We start from the raw sequence: 18513 nt of genomic DNA, 5'->3' as shown, positions 1-18513 counted from the left end.
TGTTTTGTCAAACCAGCCTGTACTCATAGCCAACCAGATTGTTAAAAAAAACCTTGAAATCTTCCAAAACTGTGACCATTGTGATAGTGAATAGGTATTTGGGTGGGTAAAGAATTATTGAATAAATTATTAGTAAATTTATGTTTTTATTATTTAATTTTAAAAAGTTATAAAATAATTTTTGAGCTATTCGAAAGTTTTTATTTAAGTTATTGAATAATTAAGTTTTCTTTTTTCTTTTTTTTTTTAAGTTTAACTAGTGAACTTCAAGTGATGAATCGGGAATTGATATGGTGGATCAGTATCCATTGACGAGTAGAACATATATTAGATTTAAGTCAATATGATAGTCATTGTTAGGGATTAGAGAAGAAAGCTGCTTGGATTTTGGTTAACAGATTTTTTATGTTTAAAGCTATAAGCTATTTCATGAAAGAAAAAGTAAACTATAAAAGAAATGGGAAAAAAGAGCTCTCAATTAGTGTAGGCGGTGCGAAAAAAAAAGGCTATACAATAGCGGTTTTAACAATTCAATGACTTAAATAAAAAAATTTAAATAATTTAATAATAATTTTGTAACTTTTTTAAAATTAAATAAACAAAACATAAATTTACTAATAATTTAATTGGTAATTATAACTTATTTTGTCAAACCAGTACTCACAGCCAACCATATTAAAAAAAGAAAAACTTTGAAAATCTTCCAAAACTGTGTCCAGTAGGTGGGTAAAAAATATTAAGTTTAAACAAAACACTAACTTGCTCGAGTTTTGTGAATGAAGAAATAAACGTTAAAAGAGTTTTCTCCCACCCGATTTAAAAATATGACTCAATTTAACTCTGAATTTAATTGGATGTGCACAACGAAAAACAGTGGGAGACAAGAAGTAGTTCCACAACTCCCATTTTTTTCCACTTCATTTCAAAACAGTGGTTGGGGCTGGTTTCATTAATGAGTTCATTAAGTCAAGGATGTCAAGCTCTGGCCGTTGAAAGACATGGTTGTTCGGTTGGTTTGGTTTTTCTCTAAATTCTTGTAGTTCACAATTTTAAAGGTATGTTTAGTGTTATTGACTGATTTTAAAAAATATATTCGAAATTGAAATTGAAATTTGAAACCTCAGTCTCATATATATATATATATACACATACACACACTCTCCCTATTGTTTCAATATTCTAGTGCGATGGTAACAAAGACAACCAAACAAAAAAAACCTACTTACTGAAAAGTGTTATTGAGCAGTTGACAAGTGCTTTTCTCCTCGTTTTATCAAGTCTTAGTCTTTGTGTATTCCCAAAACACAAGACTTTACATTTCTATATTTTATTAAAGTCATAATTTTAATATATTTTAATTAAATTCTTAAATTATCGATATTATATTAATCAAGTTTTTTATTATTAAAATCATTAATTTAACCGTTAAATGAAACACCAAATCTTATATACTATATTTTAAAATAAAACTTTTTAAAAAAAATAAAAATAAAAATTAAGTAAACTCGAAAAAAGAGAAAACAATAAAACTTTTGGAAAAGTTTTGAAAACTTCAAAATCGAAATATTTATTTTTATTTAAAATTTACATTTTAAATTATATTCACTTGAGATATGACGTTTAAATTAATAATTTTAGTAACAAAAGGACTTTATTAATATAACATTGATAGTTTAGGATGTAATTAGATTTTTTTTTTAAGTTTTGAAAACTAATTTAGAAACTCAAATATTTAATATGATCTCAAAACTAAGATATTTTCACTATTTAACTTTTTTTTTAAGTTGATTTGGATGGAAAGGGAGATTAACATTGATGAGATTAAAAAACAATGACGATGATGAAATTAATTGTTGTAGTGATGAAATTGAACATTGTGATGTCATTTTACATTTGTTGTCGATTAATTTAAGATTAAATATTTAATGGTGTAGCTGATTAAGTATTAGCTTATTTGCATAGGCATTGTTGCCAATGTAGAAGGACGTGGGTTCGAGTGCACTAAAGTGCATTATCCTTCTATTTATGGGTTAGGAAGGGACTATGAGTAGTTCTAGACGTTGTCTCAAAAAGAGCATATATAATTAGAACCTATATATATTGTTGACATGAATGTCCATTCAAGTACTCAAGCTCTTGACAGAGTTGAGAGTTAAAGGCTTCTTTTGATGACAATACCAAATATATCGAGAGATTCATTAACTCTAAACGGATGACACTTCATGAACTTAAAAAAAATCGCAATTATTTAACGAATTTATAAGATATTTTATCTAAAATTTGATTGAACAAATATATCAAGAATTCTTCATCTCTACTTTAATGTTTTGAATTTTTTTAAAAGATTTGGTTCTAATTAACTTTAAAAAGAAAATCAAATCAATCTTTTGGGGGAAAAAAACATGGAAAGTGAATGATTTAGTAGCAGCCACCTAATTACCTGTTTGATTAACTGAATTGTAAGGGGTGTTGGCACATCAATTAGGGAATAATAAACAGTTTAATTAGCTGATCTAATTTTGGTACGTACCAAATCTAACATTATTATTATTACTTCTCTTTTTTGTTATGCGCAATTTGCTTCTTTTCATGCAACGTGGTGGATTTAATGATGGCTCTCATTTTTCAACGCTACTTCTCATACTATATCATCCACCAAATATTTCGACCCACATTCTATATTATACAATTTATTTGTCTTTTTATACATGAAAAATGACAAAATTATAACTAAATTGGGTATAGTCAGATTATTCCAGAGCAATCATTATAGTTTTTAAATAATTTTATCCGAGGATTACATATAGTTATATATGCCTAGAGACCTTGAAAATGTCATTACTGCCAGTTTATTGGCTACTCGATTAATTTCTTTGAATACATGTGTTACTCTAATCATCCAAGGCCGTTGAATAATTTCCTTAATAGCTCATACCACAATAAAATGGTAGAACTCAACTGAGTCATCTTGAATCAACTCGAATGTAGTTATATTGTCTACCTCAAGCACAACTCATTGAAGACTTAGACTTCAAGCAATTTGAAATAGTGTTGGTGGAAGATTCACAAAGTACCCTAGCAAACAGTCAGACTCTCGGTAAAGTTAAAGAGACAAAATCTCCTACCGAAAAAAAACCAACCCATTAAAGGATATATCAGTTTCCAGCAACCAGCACTTCGCAAGTTTATTTTAAAAAAATCAGTCCCCTCTCAATAAATATTAATTTTTAAAAAAATAAATTATTTTTTTGAATTTATTATTTAGTTTTGGTAACTTGAATTATGAATACATTTTTAATATTGATGATTATAGAAAAAATGTATTACATCATTACTTTATTATTATTATTATTATATATTTTACTTTGAGAAATTGAGTTGGATTTTGGCTGGCAGCCACGTTAGTGAATTCCATCTTAATTTTTGTTGGTGTAATTTGATATCATGCATGCATGATGATTCCCATGCAAAGTTTATTGAGTTTATTCCGACTTCTTCTTCTAAAAATAATTATATTAAAATAATAAATCAAATAAATTAACAAAATTAAAAATAATAAGCAAAATGTAACTATCTCATACCAAATTTATATCATATATTACGTAATTAAGTTAATTATTTTAGGAAAGAATCTTTCGTCCATAAATTTTTTAAAATTTCTAAAATTAAAATAATATTATTATGGTACAAAATAACTTTTTAAACTTAAATATCTACGAATACGTTTGTAAAGCCATAAGGTAACCGAAAAATGTAGTTGTTTATAATTACACTTATAATTACTTAAATTCTCACCCTCTCCATAAGAATTGGAGAGTGTAATTAGGGTACTCCGATTAGGCTCCATTCAACAGGACTTATTAATTATAATGACTACTCAAACATGTCACAACTGTGTAATTATAAGTAATTACACTCAAATATGATAACTAAGTGGTTTTTCAAATATGCCCTTAGTATTTGAATTTCAATGAAATTACTTGTAATTGCATTTTTTGTGTTTCTATGACATGTTTGGATAATTACTATAACTAGTGAATTCTACTAACTTAAGGATGAGATTTTAAGTAATTATGCAGATAATTATAAATAATTACACTCGGATCTAATTATCCTGTGCTTTCCAAACTTACTCATACATGATTTAAGTTTAAAAAATTATTTTATACAATAAAATTTTAGAATATATATATTTTTTAAAATATAGTCATATACTATTTTACTAATTTCGTTTAAATAGTCTAAAATTTTTGTTAACAATAAATATTAATTTCTTATATAATTTGACCTACTAAATAATTAACTAAATTGCATATTATTTATTATTAATTATTTTATATCTGGTTAAGGAAAACGGACGATAACAAGGAGTTTATATATGATTAATGTTAGAGAGAAAATAACTCGACAAATATGAAACGATAGAGTAATTATTTTATTAGTAATTGTATTATTAAATAATTTCTTTTACTAATTAAAGAATTTTTTTCAATTATTATTGATAATTATTATAATAATTAATATTTTTAAAATTTAAATTTTATATAGTTATGTAATTATAATTTATATTATTAAACATGACATAAGAAACTACGATATAATTAAATTCCATCAGTCAAACACGTTTAGAAAATTAAAATTCCTTATAATTACAATTTGTAAATTCTTGTGGTAGGTTTGATTGGAATAAGAAGATAATAGGAAATGGAAAATAAAAGAAATTCACAAAAAAAATAAATGAAAAAGAAAAGGAAATTTTAAAGAAACGTGGGAAAGAGAGAAGAGTAAATGCGAAGGAAAAAGGAAAATATATAAAGAAAGGAAGAAATGGTGGGACTCGCAATAATAATAATAACCTTAAATTTTTAAAGAAATGACATCCATATCAGTAGTTAATAGTTAAATTTTTATCACGTGTAATTTTTATCGCACTCTTAATGTTAGGTAACGACACAATGATCAAAATGTTATAAATCGATAGTTTTAATAATCGTTTTATAACAAATTAAAGTTTAATAACGAAAATGTAAACTTAACCAAACATAATTTATTGTTTTTATGGTTTACCCTGAGTCGTAAAACAACAAAATGGAGTCATAGAAGGCAATTTCAGTAAGTGCTTATTATATAAGCAATGAAAAAGACATGATAAACAATATTTCTCTTGACATTTTTTCGAGTTCAATGTTGTGACGTCCCACACTTAACTTTGTGACATTACTCCTTAATTACCAACAAATCAACATAGCAATAGCCAATTTCTTGACGTTCTATACAAAACTAGCCATTTTTTCAACATTATTCTTGTTATTGGTTTTTATAATATTTGCTATTTTTTATACAATGCTTAAAATTACTGTAGTCTCTCCTTAATTCTTAAATAAGAAGATAATGCGCTTCAACGTACTCAAACCCACATCCTCCTGCATTAACAGCAATACCAATACTAACCGAACTAAGACTAAATCGGTTAAAATAACATCTTTTAACTATTCATTTCTCAACAATGTGAGATTAATCAAAACTATAAACTACCAACATAAAAAATAGTCAAATAGTTGTTATTTGATTTGTAGTAGTTATTTGATTTAGTAGAGAGTGTCCTACTTCCTAGGAAATGTGGGTTGAGAAGTAGGGAAGTTGTTAATTCTTTAATGTATATAAACTTTTTTTCTTCAATTAAAAGGAGGGTAAAATCATAATAACAATACAAGTAGTGTAATTTAAACTCAAGTTACATTAAAGATAATAAACACCCTAATTATCAAATTGATATATGGGATTTATTTAAACATTTGTTGAATCATCAATTAAGACCTCATTGGTTCATTCAAATCACTCCAACTAGAATTCTATTTCTATTTCAGAATCTTTATTAACTTTGATTGGGACCTATCATGTTACTATTCATTTCCAAATTTACCTTTTGAGTAAAAAAAGTAAAATAACTTTGGAGAGTTACCTTACCTTGTACTCCAATGACTAATGGTAATTTCTATGTAAAATCTTGTTCTTCACTCTTTATTCTTTTTACTTTTTACCTTTTCCACTTCTATTGAGATTCGAGAAATTACTCAAATCTGTCCTTTTTTTTTTCATTTAAATTTTCAGTAAATTTTAAGTTTTAAATACGAGTAAATTATAAATAAATTTCCGTTTTGATCATTTAAGTAAAAAAATTACAAATTGATCACTAAAGTTTTTGAAAGGATATTTTTTGATCATTTAACTAAAATTTATCCATAATTTAGTGATTCATGACATAGTTTACACTTTAAATATTTGAATTATATCATATCAATTGGTAAGAAATTCGATATAATTTAAATAAAGTTCAAATTTGAGTTCATTAGACTGAGAAAATAATGTTGTGTGAGTTTTTCTTTTATTTAAGGATTTGACTCTCAATTCCAAATTTAATGGAAACCCAATATAATTATCGAATGTTAATGAATCTACCAACATCTGTTTCTAGGAAAAAAACACAAGTTTGAATTTAAAAAAAGATATCATTAAAAGGGATAATTACAAATCTCGAACATTAACAATAAAACTTAAATTAAAATATAAAAATATTTAAAAAAGAAAAACAACGTTTGACAGGTAAATAACTGGTCAGCAGCTCTAAAGTCTAAACAGAATGGACAATCGACCTACATTTGTCTTCCCATATGTTCCCTATGATCAAGTATAATAATATAAAGCAAACTTTGACTTTAGATACGATAAAACTTAAAACATTGAAAATTTCTATGTAACTATTATTATTTTCTAAATATCATAGCAATTCGCTGATTAAATATTAATTTAATTGGTATAAATTTTATTATCAATATAGAAAAATATGAGTTGGAATAAATTAAAATGCATTATACTCTTATTTATAAGTTTGAGAGTGACTCTAGCTAATTCTAGACATTATATTAAAAAAAAAATATAACCAATCACGTGTCAAATTTTCAAAATTTCCTAAATTTGATAATTTGTATAGTTTAAATGTAAAGTTCATGTCAATACGACGAGTTTGGAAGAGTTTTTTTTTTAAATAAAATTCAAACAATCATTTTAGCCAGAATAATTAAATTCATAAAATTGATATTCAATAGTTACATCAACCTCAAACTAAATTTAGAGTCAAGTTTATTGGACCCTTAAATACGAGGGAAGTTCTCTCAGAATTGTTTTCTCTATTCACAAATAGGGATAACAAAACCCAAACCGCCCCATAGATTTTGAATTGATCAGACTTATTTTTGGACAATGAATATAGAGCAATTATGGGAATTGCTTGCCACACCTTATTTTACCGCACTATATAAAAATATCGTTTTACAATTATATATAGTTATTAAAAATGTAAAATCGTGTTACAAAGAAAAGAAAACTCATATGCTTCATGTTTAAATTTTTTTATAGAAAAATATGTTTAACTTTGGTTGAAAATATTATAAATAACTAGCAAAAATTAAACCAAAACGAGGTAAGGTGAGGCGAGAATGAATACATCCAACATTTATATAAGTAGTAGTAGTTTTTAAAATTACACAACCACCATGGAGTGAAACAAGTGGTAGGCAAACTGTATAGTATGCCAACTGCCGAGAGATGGTAGATTTGACAACATCAATCTTCCCCTCGCTTTGTTGCATACCTATCAACGAAGCAAAACTCACGACATTTAAAATAAATAAATTAAATTTCTTACCATTCAACGTAACAATTATCGATAAAAGTATCATGAAGGCTCTATGTTACAAGTCAAATTATATTTTGCCCCCCTCTATTTAAAAGTGAGAAAATTAATCATTGTACATTAGATTAAACTACAAAATGGTCATTTTTATTAAAAATTTCATCTATTTCTATTGTTAAAAATTAGCGTAACTTACAAAATAACTAGCCACGTGTACCTCATTCTCTTAAAAAAATATAATGTCTTTTACCAACAATTATCTTTAACTAATCTAATATTTTCATGTCTTTCGATTGGTTAACACATCACAAATTTAAAAAAAAATTCTAATTTTTTTTTTGAATAATCTTATTATAAGTTCTGTTTATATTTGTTCTTTTCGATGCAATGCCTAGAACTACTTATAACCCTTACTCAACTCATAAATAGGAGGATAATGCGCTTAAACGTACTCGAACCCACATCTTCATGATAACAATGTCCATACCAATTAAACTAAAACTCATATAATAAACTCTAAACGTTTTTAAGTAAGAGTTTATATGCATTAATCATCATTAAAATAAATGTTTGATGATGTAAATTAAATTATCATCTCTAAGTAATTGACTGTCACCCACTTAGAAATCTAAATATTTTTAATATTGCAAAGTTCCAAACTCTCTCTTTCTCTTTGTATTTTCTCTTTTTACTTTTATCATGGAAGAATGAATGGTAAAAGCACAGTGCATAATTTTATATTGGTGGGCAGAATAAGAAGAGTAATTTTCATGGAGGATTTCAGGTTTGAGCTTGGTGTGTGTGCCGCCCCGTTTACCTTCTGCCCCGCCCAACCATTTTACTTTACACCGAAACCACCACCATAGACTTTTCTTCCCAAAACCCCAAAAACACATAATAATAAATATATTTTGAGGGTGTTTTCATTATTCATATTTAGACAAAATTTAAATTTGAGTGCGTCAAATTCTTAATTCCCTTACTATTCTTGTGTGCGTCAAACAGGATTAGAGTTTTCATTTTCCATTTAGTTTGATTGAATTGAATTGTTGAATTTAGGTGACAACACCTATTTTTAAAATCTAACTAACAATACAAAATTTTAATCGAACTGAATACATTTGTTTGATTCGGTTTTCTTAATCTCTTTTTCAGCCTTAGTCTCTATTTGCAAAATTTAACTCGAGATCTTACTTGAAGGGTATCAAACTTTGAAATTGAATAGGGTCGAACCTTTAAACGAAGGCGAAACTCATTCAGTATTGTTTCTTTATTCACAACACTTAAAATCGCGCTTAGAGAGAATCAATTTTTTTATCACTAGACAAAAAAAAAACCAACTTATATATTGATATTATATTAAAAACTCAATTAAATTAGTGTCATGAGTTAATTAAACACAAATTTAATAAGAAAATAACAATTTTTTTCAAAATAATAAATATTTTTATAATAATATTATCCTTTTACATTTTTTATATAAAATCTATAAAATTCCTAAACACCAAAATTTATTATGATTTTTAAAACTTCAAATTTACGGTTTTAATTAAAACCTCATCAAATTAATAGTTGAACTAATTAGATCATTGATTTCATTGGTCGGTCTAATTTTAATTAAATAAAATTTTAAGAATTCATCAAAAATAAAATAAAAAATCAATTCAACTTGCTGCAAACAGTTTACTCAATTTAGTTCAAAATCGTTTTAACCTTTTTTTGAATCGATATATCAAACCAATTCTCAATTCAACTAAACCATCCAATTTGATTTTCATAATATAATATAATCTAATATGTATATATATGTATGAAATTGAAAAAAAAAAAAGGCATGAAAATTGACGATTCACAATTTCAGAAGCATACAAAACAATATTTATTGATAGAACAAAAAAGGACAAGCGTGAAACCCACTCTGATATCAATCCCCTTCTCTTCCCCCTCTTTTTTTTCCCTTTCCCTCCCATCTCTGCCTTTTACTTTTTTCCCCTTCAAATCCCCATCCCATCTATAGCTATTAGCCACTCTACAAACCACTCTTTTTTAAGCTTCAAGACTTCCCCCTAATTAAAAAGCCTGTTGCTTGTATACATACATTCTCAGCACCAACAAAAAAAAAAAAGAAAAAAAAAGAGAGATATGGGTCTCTCTCTCTATTACCTTTTCTTTATGGATGTTTCGTTTTGTATAATGACTTAAAAGTAAGAGGGACTAAAAAAAAAAAAAAGAACCCCTCTTCTTCTTCTTTAGAATATGGCAATTCAACAACATGAACAAGAAGAAACTTACCCTTCTTTCTTACTCGATGGTCTTTACTGTGAAGAGGATGAAGTTTTAGAAGAAGGGAGTTCTTTAAGTGGCTATAACAATGTCGGAGACATTGATTTGTTTTGGGAAGATGAGGAGCTTGTTTCGTTGTTTTCAAAAGAAATGGAGTTGGTTCATCTTGGTCCTGAAAATGTGGAAAGTACAGATAAGTTTTTGACAACGGTCCACCGTGAGGTCCGTCGTGAGGCGGTGGAGTGGATGCTTAAAGTCAATGCTCATTATGGGTTCGCCACTCTCACGGCGATGCTTTCTGTTAATTATCTTGATAGGTTTTTAAGTAGTTTCTGTTTTCAAAGAGATAAACCATGGATGACTCACCTTGTTGCTGTTACTTGTCTCTCTTTGGCTGCTAAAGTTGAAGAAACCCATGTCCCTCTTCTTCTGGACTTACAAGTATGTGTGTATCTGTATGTATATATGTATGTATGTTTCATTTGGAAACACAATGACATGTTTTGGTTTTTTTTATAGGTTGAAGGGACAAAATATGTTTTTGAAGCTAAAACCATTCAAAGAATGGAACTTTTGGTTCTTTCAACATTGAAATGGAAAATGCATCCAATTACTCCACTTTCATTCCTTGATCATATCATAAAAAGGCTCGGATTAAAAACACATCTTCATTGGGAGTTTCTTAAGAGGTGTGAACATCTTCTCCTTTGTGTAATCTCTGGTAAGTCTCAAACAGGACAAAAAAAAAAGATACCCTTTTCTGTCTTGTTTCTCATCATTTGGTCTAAATTATGTTTCTTTGTTCATAGATTCAAGATCTGTGCGGTATCTTCCCTCTGTATTAGCTACAGCAACAATGATGCACGTTATAGACCAAGTTGAGATTTTTAACCCAGTTGACTACCAGAACCAACTTCTGAATGTTCTTAAAAAAAACAAGGTTTGTATTTTGTAATTGTTAATGTAGTTTATAAAACTCATTAAAATAAAAACATTATTGAATCTATGTTTTTTTGGAACAGGAACAGGTAAATGACTGTTACAAGCTGATTCTTGATTTATCGACAGGACCCCAAAACCAAAACAATGCATGTAATGGTTCTTTTTTTGGTCGGACACTTGCTCGCCATAACCACCATGAGAGGAAGCTTGAGACGGTTCCTGGTAGTCCTAGTGGGGTGATTGATGTTGATTTCAGCAGCGATAGCTCGAATGAGTCTTGGGTTGTGGGGCAACCGCCTTCATCGGCGGCGCCGTCGGTTTCGTCGTCGCCTGAGCCACCGTTTAAGAAGAGAAGAGGTCAAGAACGAGGGATGCGTTTGACATCATTGAACCGCGTGTTCGTTGACATTGTTGCCGATGGTAGCCCTTCTTAATCCCCACTGTCCAAAAAAGGAAATTCCATATTTATTACTATGTTTTAATTGCAAGAATGGTCCCTTATATTTATAATTATTATCAAAGCAATGGAAGTGAAGACTGGCGGAAAATTAGACCAAAAACAGAAGGGTTGCATTGAAGAATGTATGCAGTCTGGTCCTCTATTTTTTTCTTCTTCTGCAATTGTCTTTTCAAAGCGTACCCTTTTTTTTAATTATTATGGATATATACTTATTAGATTGGATAATTATAATAAAAATAAATTATAATAATACATAATCAAATACAGATCAAATTAATTGGATCGAAAAATTAACAGCTGATTTAAATCGCTTTAAACTTATTATTAAATTAATTTCTCATTCGTAAATGTTAATTTTTTATTAAATATTAATTGATATCAAATTTAATATAAAATAAAAAAATTAAAAAAAATAATTATAGGGATGTTTCCACCCTAACTTTTATTTGATCCAGTAGAATCTTCTCTTTGCTTATCCTTTACTTAATTAGATTAGACTAAACTCCTATTTAACCCACCATTATATTAAAATAAAATCACAAACTATTTTATTAATTTTTAAATAATTTTTTTAGTATATTTTATATTTAAATAAGTTTTATCTTTTTATTTGTGTGCAAATTTAATTGTTAAGAATTTATTTTGATATAATAAAGTATGAAAATTTATTTAAATAAAATCACAAAGTTAATATTTTTATTAATTTAAGGATAAAAAACCAAAAAAATAAATCATTTCAATGTTCTTCTTCCTTTACCTTTTTCCTTTTTCTTTTTTTTGTTGTTGCTAATTTGCATATTTTAATTAAAATTTTAAATCAGCATGCCTAAAATTTTAATAATTTTTTTAAAAAAGTAGAATCTATTTTATTTAAAATAAGAATAAATAAAAGGACAGTATCTAATCTCTTTAGAAAGGTGAAGAACAATTTCTTTTGCTTTTTTCACGTGTTAGGAGATTGTATTTGGGATAAAGCAACATTTAGTCCTTGAGTTTTGTTATTTTTTTTATATGATCCCTTAAAATTTTTATTCACTTTAGTTTCGGAATTAGACAATTTCTTCTAATTTGATTCTTAAATTTGTATTTCGTTAAAATACAATACTTAGAACTACTCATAGCTTCTCTCTAACTCATAAATAGGAGGATCGAACTCACGTTTTCTTACATTGACAATAATACCTATAACAATTGAGTTAAGACTCGACCCGCTACTTTATTTTGATATTAAAAATTAAAATATTATATAAGATTACTAATAATATACATGCTGACAAAAGAATTATATCATAGCATTGAGAATACAAAGCCCCACATGTTGTAATTGCTTGTTTAACTTCTGAAATTTAATAAAATTCCAATTCTTCGTCATTTATTTATTGGTTTATTCTATTTTTATCTATACATATATTATATATTTCTTGCTTACAGCTGTAAAGGTTAAAATACAACAAAAGAGATGACTATAGGGGTTTATGGGTCCCTATTCCAACTTTTTTTTTTTACAGAAAAAGAAAATAACTTAAAATTTTAAAAAATAAAATAAAATGAATATTTGGGTTACTTTTTTTTATTACCCTACTTTACCTTATTCCATGTATTAAGTGTACTTTTTGACCCAAAACCACTTACCAAAATGTTATGATCATTGATCCCCAACCTTCTTTTTTTCCCCAACAACATAAAATTCAACATGAATCATGGGAAAATATTCCACCTTTATTGACTCCCTCACAATTGTTTTCTGCCATGTAAGACTTATATCTCTCTCCTAAAGTTCAAAATCTTGTTTAAGGGTAGAGATAAAAAAGATATAAAATTTGAGAGGCCACAAAGTTAAAATTTTTATATTCAAAATGGTGGTTGTTAGAGACACAAGAGAGTTTGAGTATATTTATATGCTGTCTTTCTTTACGTGAGTTTTATTGGATGTTGTTTTAATAAGCAAATGGTTTCTTGGACATTTTCATTCTAGTGTTCAATGTTGAAATTAAAGAGGTTGTATATATGAATAGTTTGAGTATGTGGGGGAGGTTGAATCCGACTAGGGCTTTTGGTGAGAAAATTTCGATCTCGAAGGCATATATCATGACTAATTTTAAGGAGATTAATTCCACTTTATTTATCCTGATTATTTTTTGAAGAAGAATAGTTTATATTGGACTATGGTAATGGAATAGACTATTATATTAAGCTTATAAATAGTAATGCCAATTCGCACGGAAGGGGTACCGATTTAAGAGAGTGTTATGCTAATTTCACACTCTAGTAGGTTTTTTTTGTGAGAGATTGAACCTTAAGTTTTTGGGATGAGTGATTGGAGTTAATATTAGGGCTACAATTATTTCTTTGTGTAAGGGTAGATTAGGCTTGAATCAATAGGTGATATGAAAGATTGTTGAATAAGAATCATTTACTGATTGAGGCTTCGTAGAGTAGGATTGTTTCTGAATTGTATTAACAAATGACCATGTGCAAATCTCTCTTTACTTTCTCTGTTTTTCATTTCCCTTCCACTATCTAATCAATACAATAATTGAACATAACATTAACAAACTTATTAAACTTATAGTAAAATGACGTGTTTTATCAATGGCGCCTATTTGAAGATCTCATTATAGTGGAACTCATGAAATCCTTTTTAAATCAATAGTTGAAGTGAAAAGGGAGAAAAAAAATCCATCATTGATCATGTCATGTAAGATTTGTATTGCGAAATGCGAGTTTATCTTTTAACCAATTCAATCGATTTCAACACTAAAAAATGGGAGAATGTATTTGATAACCGATTTAACATGTTCTATGTCTCCTCATTTCTGTCATTTATCCACAATCGCTAATTTAAAACAAATCCCATGAGATCCCACTATAATAAAATCTCACTTTAGACGTTATCATTAAAAAAATGCTTAAATTAAATTATTAAATTTTCAAAATGATTAAAATTATAATTTTTCTATTTTAATCAAAAACTAAAAAGACCAAAATTGAAACCAATTTACCCATTTAGTCTAAGGAGGCCAAGACCTCTACTACCCCTGGTTTGAATGAGAGTAAGTTTCTTTTAACCATTTTTTTTTCTATTCACAATATTTGTCTCAAAATCTATAAGGACTATAAATCTTCAAGGGGACAAGTGGATGGAGCCCTTTTGTGGCAGCAATGGCCCCAAAAGAAATCAGAAATGGATGTCTCAATTTAAAACCACACTGTCAAATAACTTTGAATCAAATAATTGTGCCAAGTCAATTCTTGTTACATCCCTTATATTAAATAGTTTATGTAGGATACTTCCATCCAATAGGGCATCCAATGTTTGGGCAGTGGTCACTATCTACATGAAATGCCAAGATTGCAAACTAAGCACATGTAATTTAACCTTATCTTCTTCAATTTTTTTTAAATTATTAAAAAAGAATATTTAAGTCACTGAGTTGTTAAGTTTCTTTTTAAAAAGTATGGGTATTGAGTTTCAAGCAACAATTTCATAATCAGTATGATGAGTCAATACGCATCGACGAGTAAAATAATATACCTTAGATCCAAGTCAATTTGATGGTCAGTGTCGAAGATTAAAAATGAAAGTCGTTTGGATTTTAGTTCGCAGATTCGTGACGTTTAAACTTGTTTTATGAAAAAAAAATTGAATTTTAAAATGAAAAGGGAATGAGAGCTTCCAATTAGTGCAGACTGTGTGAACAGAGAAGGCCGTACAACAACAATTTTAACATTTCGATGACTTAAATAAAAACTTTCAAACAATTTAATAACCATTTTTTAACTTTTTAAAGTCGAGTGACGTTGGATTAATTTACCAAAAAAAAATGGATGTAGTTTTTAGTTAAATGGTGATTTAATCCTTTCAATTCATCCTCAAAGTCACTATTTTTTTTCCATTTTCAAATCTGATTTATTGTTGTTCTTAATACAGAGGAGGAAGGACCTGATGCCTGAGCAAGAGGACTATTTGCAAAACTCGTAAAAAGCTGTGGAGCAGCTCATCGGTGAGCTTGACTTTTCTCATCAATTAAAGGAAAAGAAAAACCCATATCTAACATACAAAAATAAACTGACCCATACATTTCTTGTTCTTCATCACTTGAAAATGTTTGTCCACCTTTAAGACAACCACGTCTTAAAGAATAATTGGAACCACCATTAATCCGTATCGAGATAAAAATATAATGAAAGTTTTTGTACGGTAAGTTAAATTGTATTTTATATTTTTTATTTAAAAAATAACTAAATTAGTTTATATATGTTAGAATAAATAGTAAATTAATAATTTCTATTATTGAAAATTAGTGTAGTTGATGAAATAATCAGACAATTACACATTATGTGTCACATGTACAAGGGTAAAGCTTGAATTTATTTTTTTGAGGTTAGAATTAAGTTATGTATTTTTATGAAAATTAAAATGTAAATTCATCATTATATTAACTTATGTTTATAATTTTTAAAAGATTAAATTAAAATTTTATCATTTTGAGATCAAAGTGTAATTTGACCTTTGAATGGGAAAAAATGTTATTTCCTAGTTTAGGGGGGCTTTGCCACTACCAGTCATCTCTAGTGCTACCCATGCATGTGTACCTCATATTGATGTACAAAGATTAATTTTTAATAGTAGAAATTAATGAAATTTTTAACAAAATGACCAGTTTACGCATAAAGATTAATTTTCTTATTTTTTAAATGAAGAGAAGAAAATACAATATAACTCTTAATATAATTACCTCTATAATACTTTTTACTCTTTCATTGAATATAACCTTAATTTACGAAATAAAAGATTTAAATTACGAGCACCAACACATTTAAAAGTAGAATGATATTTAAATTTAGAGGGAGACCACAAGCATAGAATGCAGAAATAATGGTGAAGAACAAGGTTATGGCTGTGATGAGACTGCTGGGGTGGAGGTACTTAGAAGGTTAAAGCTTAAAATAGTATTAAAATTTTGATTGGGTAAACGATGCGTTTATTTTTAATAAAATTAAAAATAATAAAGATAATAAAATTATTTATTGTAATTATGAGGTAAAAAAATTCATATGGTATCACAGCTCATTCAAAGGAGGCTCAAGAATGGATTACGTTGTGTTTTTTTATTACAGTTTTTTTCTGTTGTCAAAGTGGTGAAATTTCTTTGTAATAAGATGTTGTAGTCGTGTAGAATAGGCTTTTGGTTTTGGGCCTCAACAGTCCCTTTTAAATGGCCAGAGAAAAAGGACAAGTTTGCAGTTTTTTTGAGGTCAGCTAGTGTACCAAAATCTTTGAAACTAGGCTGTCCCCCTCCCATTGTTACCATGTCTGGTTTTCAGACAAAGATTTGAGTATCTTTTGGCAGTCTTAAGGTGACCCCCAGACCATAATCAAGCTGGTTTTTTCAAACATGGTCTTGTACTATTAGGTTTTTTTTTTTGGGTCCTTTTTGTTATTGAACTTCAAAAGTCATCTTTCTGATATAAAATTATAATCAAACCATGTTTGTGATATGTTTTAGACCCATTCCCTCTCTTTTTGTAGATAATATTTGCTTTTAGGTGAACTAGGAACATGGGGTTTTTATTGACAGTATGGGAAGACAAAGATTGAGACCAATAATCTAATCAAAATATTAAAAGAAGAACAAAATTGGTATTGGGTTGAAAGTTAGAGGTGAGTTCGGTTCCATCTGATTTGTTTTTTAAAGTTTTTATATTCTTTATGATTATTCGATTTGGTTCTTAGGTTTTTTTTTGGATTTTTGGACTTTATTTTAAAAAATGTATGAGTTTTGGATATTATTTTATAAATTTTTTTTTTTAGTAAATATTTTTAAAAGTATTAATTTTGCTAAGTAATAAAAAAATTAATAACTCTTACAATAAAAGTACTATAAAGGCTACTGTATTAGGAGTCAAATTGTATTTTGTTCTCTCTACTAAAAATAAATAAATTAGTCTCTGTACGTTAGATCAAATAACAAATTGGTCTTTTTTGTTAAAAATTTCTTCTATTTGTACTTTTAAAAACTGGTGTGACTGATAGAATAACCAGACAGTAACGCTTATACAAGAACCAATTTTTAATAGTAAAAATGAATGAAATTTTTAATAGAATGATCAGGTTATTCTTTAATCTAACATATAGAGATTAATTTGCCCCTTTTTTGAATAAACGAGCTAAAATGTAATTTGAATTCTAATACAACGGCCCTCATGATATTTTTACCTAACTCTTTCATAGAATTTCTAAAATTAATCTTTTATATAATATCTTAAAATTATTTTTACCTCATAAAAATAAAAATCAATTATAGATTAAATAAAAATACAACTTGATTTGGTTAGAGTAACTCCACTCTTTAAACATTCGTTTTTTAACAATGTCATTATTTGTTCTGATCATATTTACTCTTTTTGAGTACAGTGTCTAGAACTACTCATAATCTTTTTTCAACCTATAAATAGGAGGACAATGTGCTTCAACATACTCAAATTCATGTCCTCCTACATTATAATAATAAACACATTAATCGAGTTAATACTCAATACGCAACTCCACTCTTTTTAACTTCTAGTTTAAAAGATTTGTTCATAATGGGGGTGTGACATAACACAAACAATGTAAGAACCGGATGGGTGTACGGGCCATGCCAGTAACCTAACTATGCTCGTTTTAGTTATGGATGGTAACAAATGCAGTAAAAAGGCTATTGAATGAACTTCTCCTTGGAACATGGTGAAGAAGTGTAGAAAACTCCATTCTGCTTGGTTAAATTTCCAGAAGAATTTTCATTTTTTCTTTTTTCACTTATGATTGATGTGTCCTTTGCTGTCTTTACTGTAATAAATTTGCAGAAACATCATTTAAGTCAGTTTCACAGTCTGTTAGTAGTTCATTGCCAACTATTTCTCAATTAGTTAATATGTCAAAATCCTTATTGACCCACAACAGTACAAAAATAAAGATTTTTAGTCTAAGTTTTTTTTTTTTTAATGATTGGTATGATTAGTTTTGATGAAAATAAAAATAACATTGAATCGATAACAAGAAGCACATTAACTCGAGATTAGAAATGTTTATTAGTCGAGTTCATCAATCGAACAACTCATCCCACGTTAAATTGAATTTGAGCTTTTAAGT

The 18513-nt window shown here is 27.8% G+C and overlaps 1 protein-coding gene across 1 annotated transcript; it reads left to right on the top strand.

Moving 5' to 3' along the window:
* The first annotated feature begins 9585 nt into the window (after positions 1-9585).
* LOC107934998 (cyclin-D3-3) lies at positions 9586-11531 on the top strand. Its single transcript, XM_016867527.2, has 4 exons — positions 9586-10417; positions 10496-10697; positions 10786-10916; positions 10999-11531. Exons 1-4 carry the CDS (start codon positions 9950-9952, stop codon positions 11350-11352), a joined length of 1155 nt encoding a protein of 384 aa, XP_016723016.2. The 5' UTR covers positions 9586-9949; the 3' UTR covers positions 11353-11531.
* Positions 11532-18513: the final 6982 nt, after the last annotated feature.

The sequence above is a fragment of the Gossypium hirsutum genome, chromosome A03 (genome assembly GCF_007990345.1).
Source record: "Gossypium hirsutum isolate 1008001.06 chromosome A03, Gossypium_hirsutum_v2.1, whole genome shotgun sequence".
Classification (NCBI taxonomy): domain Eukaryota; kingdom Viridiplantae; phylum Streptophyta; class Magnoliopsida; order Malvales; family Malvaceae; genus Gossypium; species Gossypium hirsutum.
This window is presented reverse-complemented; position numbering and strand designations above follow the sequence as displayed.

Excerpts from the sequence above, each read along its gene's own strand:
- LOC107934998 (XM_016867527.2), top strand. The coding sequence starts at position 9,950 with ATGGCAATTCAACAACATGAACAAGAAGAAACTTACCCTTCTTTCTTA. Across the intron at positions 10,418-10,495 it reads CTCTTCTTCTGGACTTACAA|GTTGAAGGGACAAAATATGT; the intron begins GTATGTGTGTAT and ends TTTTTTTTATAG. Across the intron at positions 10,917-10,998 it reads ATGTTCTTAAAAAAAACAAG|GAACAGGTAAATGACTGTTA; the intron begins GTTTGTATTTTG and ends TTTTTGGAACAG.